At 51.7% G+C, this 10551-nt stretch overlaps 1 protein-coding gene across 1 annotated transcript; it reads right to left on the bottom strand.

The window, feature by feature from the left end:
- Positions 1-2202: 2202 nt before the first annotated feature.
- Positions 2203-10320, bottom strand: LOC147703407 (zinc finger BED domain-containing protein 6-like). The gene is made up of 2 exons (XM_086928922.1): positions 9035-10320; positions 2203-2224 (listed from the first exon to the last, which is right to left on the bottom strand). The coding sequence occupies exons 1-2, from the start codon at positions 10306-10308 to the stop codon at positions 2203-2205; spliced, it is 1296 nt and encodes a 431-aa protein (XP_086785048.1). The 5' UTR covers positions 10309-10320.
- Between the last annotated feature and the right edge of the window lie 231 nt (positions 10321-10551).

Here is a 10551-nt window from a genome sequence, read left to right as displayed (position 1 = left end):
CTGTAATTATTGACGCAAAAACAGGAAGTGATATTAGAACACCACTGATAAATAAATATAAGGTATGTACGCTGTGTAGTGCAAAAAGTCACACTTTGAGTTTCCTAACAGACAGTACAATATTTTTGAAAGTGCGTACTCTGTCTGAGTCTCCTTTTGAAGGATAAATAAGTATGGGCAAATTAATTTAGCGGATCTTTCCCCTCAAGCTAGGTGTACTGTAAACTGTGTTTTAGAACAAAATTAGACCTTCCCAGCAGTGCTCCCACCCAGACCCTTACTAAAGCCAGTCGCAAAAATGTAGAAGACCCCCAATCAGATCTCAAAAAACGAGGCCTAGTAGAAAACTGGTGACAAAACGTACTTTGAAAGTAAAAGTAGGCCCAAATACCCCCTTACCCGCTGTGGATTGTATTCAAACAACTTTAAAGCAAGCAAAAGTATCCATACCCAGCATCGCTCCAACACTCGCAAACCCCCCCACCCAAACACATGCAATACAAATACTGCTAACCCTAACGAGCCCTAAGTTAAGAATAGTGGCAAAGGCTTTCTTTAACTATGCCAAATTCCCCCTTTCCCACCATGGATTTTCTTCATCTCACACTTGCAACCAAAATTACACATTCCCACGAGTGCTCTAAGACCCCAGAACTCAGTTGCAAAAATCTAGAACACCCCGAAACACATGCAATCCTGCTGCTAGGGCTAACCCTAACGAACCCTAAGTTACAAAAAGTGCCAAAAGGCTTTTCCTTATGGATTTTGTCCAAACCACTTCTATCCGGTATTAGACCTTCCCAGCAATGCCCCAAGACCCGCCAACCCACCCGCAAAAAAGCACAACACCCCCAAACAGCCAAAAAGGAAAATCTCATACTTACAATATTTATCGGCCTTCGGTCCAAACGCGCTGTGCTGCTAGGTCATAACTCCCGTTTTCCACCACGGATTTCCTGAAAAGCAAATGCAATGAAAATTAGACTGTCCCAGCAGTGCTCCCAGACCCCAAAACTCACCCACAAACACCCGGAACCCCCCAAAGAGCACCTCAAAGGCAAGCAAGTCAGCAAAAAGGCAAAAAGAAATTCGCCTCCAATTTGGTCCAAACAACTTTTATCCGGTATTAGAGCTTCCCAGCAATGGCCCCAGAGCCGTCAACCCAGGCGAAAACTAGTAGAAGACCCCCAAACAGCCAAAAAGCAAAAGTACAAAAATGGGGACTTAGTCATTTTCTTGGCAATTTCCAAAATCACTCCGCGCGCGCTCTGCAGCTAGGCCTTAACTCCCCTCTGCCACCATGGATTTGCTTCAAACCTCTTGCAATCTTAAGTATCCATAGCCAGCAGTGCTCCCAGACCCCGAAACCCACCCACAAACACTAGGAAGCCCCCCAAACAGGCCCCCGAAAACGCTGCATTGAGAAAAATGTCAGAAATAGCAAAAAAAAATTCTGCATGGATTTTGTCCAAACCCCTTCTATCCGGTATTAGACCGTCCCAGAAATGCCCCAAGACCCGCCAACCCACCCACAAAAAAGCACAACACCCCCAAACAGCCAAAAAGGAAAATCTCATACTTACAATATTTATCGGCCTTTGGTCCAAACGCGCTGTGCAGCTAGGTCATAACTCCTGTTTTCCACCACGGATTTCCTGAAAAGCAAATGCAATGAAAATTAGACTGTCCAAGCAGTGCTCCCAGACCCCAAAACTCACCCACAAACACCCGGAACCCCCCCAAAGAGCACCTCAAAGGCAAGCAAGTCAGCAAAAAGGCAAACAAAATGTTGCCTCCAATTTGGTCCAAACAACTTTTATCCGGTATTAGAGCTTCCCAGCAATGGCCCCGCCAGGAACCGCCAACTCACCCGCAAAGAAGTAGAACACCCCCACAAGTGCAGAGTCTTTCTTCATTGGGCGTAATCCAGCCCTCTGCTTTGAGGGAAATAGGAGTCTGGACTCTGGAGGAGGAGGATAGAGGAGCATGTTCTTGTGAACTTGTGAACCTGAGGAATGCAGACTAAGGCACCTTCAAATCAATAATCAAACAAGTGAAGATAGTTCTGCTGATGAACTTGTTTTTGTGATTAGGTGATTAAAGTTTTAATTATATTAACTGTGCAAAACAAAGAAAGACAGACACACAGGAATAAAAGTCAAAAAGGACGAAAAAGAAATGTATTGCTTCATTAGCTCATTTTCAGGGCTCGGTGTCAGGGAATTAGAATAAGAGTTCGTCCTCATGGGCGGAGCTAGCCGGCGTCGATGGCGGACGCGTGAGCTCTCGGCTCCTCGCCTTAGCCCCGGAATAATCCTGATAATCTATCCTAAAACGTGTCCTATATGCCATAGCGGGCTCTCCTACACCCGCCGACACCCCTAGATTCTTTTGGGGGACTTTTTGGACACGGGCTGGCGGGCCTCTTCGAGTTGTTTGAAGGGCGGCTCCTTGTGACTCGGCTGAGGAAGACTGGTCCTGAAGCCGCGTTCTATCCTGGAGAGGTGGCCGGGTGACGTCGCCTGACGTGCAGCCTCAGAGGCGGGAGTTGACGGGCTGATCTCCAGCCGGAATAACACTTGGACTTTTCCATTGCCGGAGCGTCCCCCTTCCCCCCCTTTTTTGTCTGCGATTGCTCCACAACAGAACGACTTGTCCTCCCAAGCGGAGGAACACCGGCAGAGAGGATACTGAGCACCCGAACCACGAGGTGGAGCGGTCGCCATATCGGTGCGATCACTGGTTCGGATCCCCACTGCGGCGGTCTGCTATCCCCTGCGCCCCCACGCCACGGTGGTGCGACGCTGACTGGAGCTGGCATTGTTGACCTAATAATACCCTGTGTCCAGCGAGTGTGGGTTTTGCCGAAGTGATTGGAGGCAGTTCGTCCGCCATAACGGACGCCATCTTGGCTGCATCAGGCCTCTGGTTCAGACTCAGTAACTAGTGCCGTATCTCCTGTATTGCCCCTGCGACCTTCTGGTTGCGAGGCGCTTCTTTGTTCTGGGCCCCACCGCAGCAGGAGCAGAAGATGGGGAAAAACGACGCTGCCCAGGCGAAGCTCTCCTTTGAACGGCGCCGACCGAAAGGGCCTGATGCGACAGCCCCGGAGTCATCCCCGAAGGGGGCCACTGCGACCGCTCCAGCGTCCACGGAGCTCCGGGACATGCTGGCCGCCATGGAAAAAGGCATCCAGGACAGCATTGCGTCTGTGGGCACTAAGATAGACGCTCTGTCATACCACATGGACCGCATGGCGGAGCGAGTGGATAAACACGCGGAGCGCCTGGACATGGCGGAACGTCGACTCACTGAAGCCGAAGAAGCCCAGACCGAGTGGGACAAAGATAGAAAGCAGTTTGATAGACTTTTGCACGTTATTCGTGATAAAACGGAGGACTTGGAGGCACGCTCACGCAGATCCAACATCCGTATTACGGGTGTGGCGGAAACAACGCAAACTGGGAAGATGGAACTCTTCGTAGAAAAATTGCTGAAACTGCTCCTTGGGGAGGAGGTTTTTTCCCCCATGTTCATAGTGGAACGGGCCCACCGCACGCTGGGCCCACAACCGCAGCCGGGCGCGCCTCCTCGCCTCATCATCGCGAAGCTCCTTAATTACCGCGACAGGGACACTGCTTTGCGCCTGGCGAGGGAGAAGGGCAAGCTTCAACATGAGGGTATGGATATCTCCCTCTACCCGGACTTTACGGCCAAAGTGCAGGAGGAGAGACGACAGTTCGCGCCGTACAAAAAACAACTGCGCACTCTGGGCCTTGACTACGCGATGCTGTACCCTGCCAAGCTTCGCATTAACACAGGAGGGCGATCATATTTCTTTACGGATCCGAAAGAACTCCAGAAATCCCTAAAGACATGGACACGGGAGCGAAAGGAGGCTAGGCATAGTCAGGAAGACGACGCTGGCTCAGCATCGAACCTGGATGAACAGGACTAGAGGGCTCTACCGGGATATCTGGAACCTCTCATCGTGTGTGGGGCACTGCAACCTGGCACCGCTGCACCACCCCAAGAGGGGCGGTAAATCTGGTCTACATGAGCGCTGCCGGTACTATCTGGAGGGGCGGCGGCTACACTGCTCGGACATGTGCCTTATGGATTGCTGGTGAGGAGATCGTTGGCCATTGATAGGGGGGGGTCTGATCACTGCTGAATCGTTGGGGGGGCTGGTAGGGTTGTGGGGGGGCCGTTACACTTGCTACTCGAAGGGCACTGGCCAACAAGCGGGGCAGGATCGAGGTGCCGATCTGAACTTTTTATTGGGACAGTTTGCGGTGTTGTACTATTTTGGCGCGCTTCGCCCCTGTGCCTTTGGTTGTGCGACTCTCCAGGGAGTTGGTATCGAACTGACGAAAACTCTGCTACTTGAGGGTTGATGGGGGGGATTTTTGGGACCTGTCTGACCTGGTTGGGGGTGGTCAGCTGTGGGTGGGAGGGGGAAAGGGGGGTGGGATCGGGGGTCAGGACAATTGGGGGGGTTGTTGCCTTGGGTTGTTTGGGGGGTTTGTGCGTATTGAGTGTGGACTGCTTGGCGGAACTGTACCGGTTAGGAAATGCCGGCTGGCGAATATGGGATCAAGTGTACTGCTGTGTCCTGTTTTGCCCATCCCTGCTACTAATACAACCCGTAAGCTCATGCAATGTCTAATACTACACTGAATGCACCCACAAGTATCCCGCATAAGCTGCAATTGATGACCTGGAATGTTCGGGGCCTGAACGACTTTCGTAAGCTGAGGAAGGTCCTCGGCTATCTCCACAGACAACATGTCGATCTGGCCTTGTTGCAGGAAACGCACTTGCCACTCACCAGCAGGATGTTACAATCTAGGGGGTTGGCGGGGAACATAGTGGCTGCAGGCTTCACGACACACTCCCGGGGGGTGTTGATTTGGGCCAATCCTACATCACAACTGAAATTGATACCGGTTCACGCAGACACGGAGGGTAGGTACGTCCTGGCTAGGTGTGTGGGTAAAGGTCTTGATCTGCTGGTAGTAAATGTTTATGGCCCCAACTATGATCACCCTGAATTCTATGTGTCTTTGTCTGCCCTTTGTAGGTTACATGCTCAGCCTGGGATGTTGTGGGGGGGGATTTTAATTTTGTGTTCGACCCATCCAGGGACCGCTCCGCGGGCCCTGCTCGGCGCCCGGTGGCCTCGGCCACACATATGAAAGCCGAGATGACTAAATTAGACCTAGTGGATGTCTGGAGGGACAATCACCCCACGAAGGGCGGCTTCACACACTATTCAGCCTTCCACAATGTGCACACTAGGATAGATTACTGGTTAGCATCTCCCTCGGTCCTGGGTGGTATCAGCACATGCGAGGTTCTCCCACGCACACTCTCGGACCACTCCCCCATTCTATTACACCTTTCCACTGCCAGAAAGGGGATACCGGCCTTCACTTGGAGGTTCCCTCCTTTCGCTCTGCTAGATGATGCCTTCCGGGGGGAGCTTGCGGAAGATATAGACCAATATTTTGCTACCAACCAGGGCTCTGTCGGTGACTTTTTTACAGTTTGGGAGGCTTTTAAGGTGTACATCAGGGGTATGGCTATGTCTAAGCACTCCAGTGTGCTACGTTCCATCAGGCGGGAACTCACTGCTCTGGAGACTAGGATAGCGGAGCTGGAGGCTCGACAATTGCCGACACTTGGTACTGCAGATGGCCCGGCGCTCACCCAACTCCTGTCCGAGTTTCAGGCTCTGGCGGATAGAGAGATTCTTTATATGGGCAAGTACGCCACTGCCCGAGTGTATGGTGAGGGGGACAGGCCAGGTGCCTTGCTAGCTCGCATGGTTCGGGGCTCTCGACGGCCTCTGGTTGTTGAGGAGCTAAGGACCCCGGAGGGTGACACGGTCTCAGACGAGGAGCAGATATTAGGGACCTTTAGACGATATTATGCTGAACTATATCAGTCCAAGACGCAGGGAGTCGAGAGCGAAATGGACGATTATTTAGACCACATTGCCATTTCCTCAAGAACTCGGATAGGGAATTTTTGATGGCCCCCTTTCACCAGGACGAAATACTAGAGGCTCTAGCGAGCATGAAATCGGGGAGAGCGCCGGGTTCCGACGGACTCACGGTTGGCTTTTATAAAGCCTTCAAAGACATTCTGCTCCCGCACTTGGTTGCCCTCTTTGATGCTATCTGCGAGGATGGCGAGATGCCGCCCACCATGCGTGAGGCGTTGCTGATCACTATACCTAAGCCGGGGAAACCACCGGACCTCTGCGGCTCGTACAGGCCACTCAGCCTGCTGAACGTAGATGCAAAGATCTACGCAAAAGTCCTAGCCAACCGGCTGGCCTTGTTGGTCCCAGAGCTTGTCGCCCCGGAGCAGTCCGGATTTGTCCCATGCAGGAACTTAACTTACAACATCCGCACGGTGCTGGGCACAATGCAACATGTCAAGCAGGAGAACAGCGCGCTGGCAATCTTCCTTGACATGGAAAAGGCGTTCGACTCTGTTGAGTGGCCTTTCATGGTTAGAGTGCTGCGAAAGCTGGGCCTAGGCGAACCGTTCCTGCAGAGAATAGGGGCGCTGTACCATCGGCCTTCTGCCAGACTTCGGTTGGGAGACAGAGTGTCGGAGCCGGTATACATTGGTAGGGGCACTCGGCAGGGCTGCCCTCTGTCGCCGTTGCTATATGCGCTGGTCGCGGAGCCCCTCGCTTGCGCTATACGGGAGTACCACAGTCTGGAGGGTATAAGTTTTCCCACTTACAAAATAGGGATTTCGACGTACGCTGATGACACACTACTGTATGTCCGGAACCCGGAAACTAACCTGTCCGCGGTCCTTCGGGAGGTGGTCCGCTTTGGATCGCTCTCGGGCTTGAGGGTGAACTGGGACAAGTCCATAGCTTTTCCTCTCACCCCGGTAACACAACCCTTTGCTATGGAGTACCCACTACAGTGGTCCGCTGACTCAGTCCGTTATTTGGGTATCCGTCTGCATACTGATCCTGAGGTCCTGGTTAGGGACAACTACGGAGTTGCGTTCAATAAATTGGTTGATGATGTCGATGCCTGGGTCAAACTCCCGCTCTCCCTTCTGGGCAAGATCGCTATTATGAAAATGATAGTGCTTCCCCGATTCCTGTTCCTTTTCCTTAACTTACCTGTGGTTCTGTCGAGAGCATTTTTTAAACAACTTACCCAAGTCATGATCCGACTGGCCTGGGGAGACAAGCAACCAAGAGTACGGTGGACAATCCTGATTCTCCCCTGTGAGATGGGGGGCTTGGGAGCTCCGGATCTAGAGCGCTACTACCGAGTTGCGCAGGCTTCGCACCTGCACTTGTGGATTCACAGCGAAGCACGCACACCGCACCTCATTCTGGAGCGGTTGTTTGCGGACCCACTCCCCCTGCCTGCCACAATCTGCCTTCCCACGGATCGATCGGCCGGATGGACTCCATTAAAGCGACCAATCACGCCTGGAACTCCCTGATGCGCTCCCGCGGATGCGCCCTTTTGTACTCCCCATTGATGCCTGTAGAATGGGCCCTCTGGCTGGACCCGTTGGGCGAGAGAGGAGTGGTCGAGGCCTTGCGTGCCCTCGGCATAGCGAGGATGGAGGATTTGTTCTCCGAAGGCACTTTGAAAACCTGGGACCAGCTTACTCCCACGGAGTCGGGCCCTTCCTTGCTACAGAAATTTCAATTTCACAGACTTCGCTCTGCGTTCCGAGAGGTCCTGGGTTCTACCATGGAGGAGCCTGAGGAGATCCCGGAACTGACCTATATTATTAAATCCACATCACCCGCAAAGCTTATTTCACAGGTCAACAGGTTGGGAGTGGCGCATCAGCGCCCACAACCCTCTAAAGCTAGAGCGGCCTGGCAGGACGATTTGCAAACCCCCATAGACGACGTTATGTGGAGATACTGTTGCACCAGCACGCGCAAGATTTCCCTAAATGGCAGGCACAGGCTGGAGCATTTCAAATTCCTTCAGCGGGTGTACTATACCCCCGAGCGACTGCACCGCTATGGCCTTCGCCCTACTGCGGAGTGTGAGCGTTGCCGAATGTTAGTGGCAGACTTCTTCCATTTAGCGTGGCTTTGTCCCGGCGTACGAGCATTCTGGGAGGAGGTATTTGCGGAAATCGATCAGATTCTGGGGGAGTCCCTGCCGCGCACTCCCGTGCTCGCGCTCCTTGGTTACTCTAAGCCGTTGGCCCCCTCTCTGCGCCGGATGGTCGATATGGCCCTGCTGTTGGCCAGAAGGGTGGTGGCGGCCTGTTGGATGCGTGGGCCCCTACCGGCCAAAACGAGATGGTTGCGGGACCTACAGTACTGCTGCACTCAAACGGAACTGTACAGCGACCTGTTACCGCCCAGGAGTAGGCCCAAGAATTTCTGGGATCTTTACAAAGAATACCTGCATAAGGGGGAAGATGGCGACTCTGACACTTCTGAAGTAGCTGAACTCCAAGACCGGGTGGGGGATTAGTGGTTTGAACGCATGCATTTCTTTCCCCGAGGGGAGTGGTTTGGGGGTGCTACGGGACGGGAGGGGGCTACACTGAGGTTCCTGATTCTGGGGCTCGACTGGGGGTGGTACTGGGGGGGGCATTCATTTACGGTGGGACGACACGGAGCACATGGCAGGCACACCTTGAGGTACACATGACTAGATGGGGTTAGCAGTTCCACAGCCACACTCTGGGGGGAGGGGTAGGGGTTCAGTTGGGGTAGTACTATTGCCACCTTTCCATACTAGACCTTCTTGTCGCGATCGCAGTTGGGGATTGCCAGTTGACACACTGCTCTAATAAGCTACCCATGGAGAGACATTGCACTTGGTTATACTAGAATTACGACACTTCAACACGCAGCCGGGCCTCCGGGATGCCGGCAAAAAGGCTGTGTAAGGTTCTTCTTGATCATCGCACGCATGTTTTTTGTGGTGTATGATACAGTGCAAGGTGAAAATGTAAATGCTTGGTGATGTCAATGGCTATGCTTTCAATAAAGGTCTTTAAAAAAAAAAAAAAAAAGAGTTCGTCCTCATACTCTGCGAATTTAGGCAGGAATAGGTCAGTGTCACCGAACAGAGAAGAAATTCCCTCATCTAAGTTGCTGTCCTCCTCGTCTTCACCCGGCGTGTGTTCTCGTACTTTGTAATCTGGTGGTATGAGGTGCTGATTCATCTTGATCATTGTTAACCTCTCCACATTTTTGGGCGAGAGGCGGGTCCATTTGGAAGTTACAATGCCACCAGCAGCACTGAAAACACGTTCAGAAGACACGCTTGCGAGTGGGCAAGACAAGTAGTTTATAGCCAGGTTGTAGATTGGTGCCCACAATTCTTTTTTCCCATACCAATACGCCAATGGATCAGCATCAAGATGGACCTCTGTTGAGTCATTCAGATAGTCCTGCACCATCAACTCAAGGTTCTTGATGGTTCCTCCACTTTGCTTACTTTTTGCTGGGAGTGGGACCTTTACAGAACCATACCCAAGCTCAGATAGCCAATCCTCTTCTCGATCTTCACCCAATGTTACTGTTGTGTCTGGTGCAGATGATCTGGTTGCCGGTGCCTTTAACGGCTGAGAGGTCACTTCTGCCACAGCCACAGGTTCAGAAGTGGATTCTTTTGACTGGGGATGGCCTGCTGATGCTGATGTACTGCCTTTTCCTTCAATTATCTGCCGTTCTCTTTCAAACCTCATGGCTGAGAAGGCTAGCCAACGTTTGTACTTAGTAACATCTTCATCATCAAAAGGAAAGAATGCTCGGCCTGCCAGCGCCTTTTTGTAGCGTGGATCCAGAATAGTAGCACAAATGTAATGCTGTTCTGATCGGATCATTTTAAGACGTTCATCGCAAAGTAGGCGCTGTACTAATTTCTCCGCCAAATCAAAAGCTTCTTGCTTTTTTACATCTTTTTCAAACGTAGAAGACACCGCCTTCAGTCTGTGCTCCAGCATGCTCAACAATGGGATAGCTTTTCCCAAATTACAGTCCTCCTTGCTGACTGCACGCGTGAAGACCTCAAAAGGACGAAACATGTCTGTCAGGCTTTTAACTAGGATCCATTGCGCCGCATCTAGCCTCAGGTCCTTATGAGCTGTACCCAGTGTTAAGAAATAGTGATCGAGTACCGTATACTGCTCATACAGACGCTCAAGCATGTAGAAGGTTGAGTTCCAACGTGTTGGCACCTCCTGGATGAGTGCTTTCACTGGCATTCGACGTTCATGTAGCAGGCTCCTCACTTTCTTCCGGGCCTTAAAAGAATGGCTGAAATGCTTGCACATTTTTCGGCAGGTGGCCACTAACTCGCACGCTAGACTGTCTTCATCACTCAAGAATTTTTTAACAACCAGGTTTATACAGTGCACCAAACACGGCACTCTGAAATATTCACCCTGCTCCATGGCCTTAACTACATTGGCGCCATTATCCGTAGAAACATAACCAATCTTGCGTTTTTTTGGGGACAGCAGTGAAAGACCTTTGCGTTAAACTCATTCAAAATGTTTTGTGCTGTATGACGTTTC

Source organism: Lissotriton vulgaris, chromosome 7, assembly GCF_964263255.1.
Source record: "Lissotriton vulgaris chromosome 7, aLisVul1.2, whole genome shotgun sequence".
NCBI classification, from domain to species: Eukaryota; Metazoa; Chordata; class Amphibia; order Caudata; family Salamandridae; genus Lissotriton; species Lissotriton vulgaris.
This window is presented reverse-complemented; position numbering and strand designations above follow the sequence as displayed.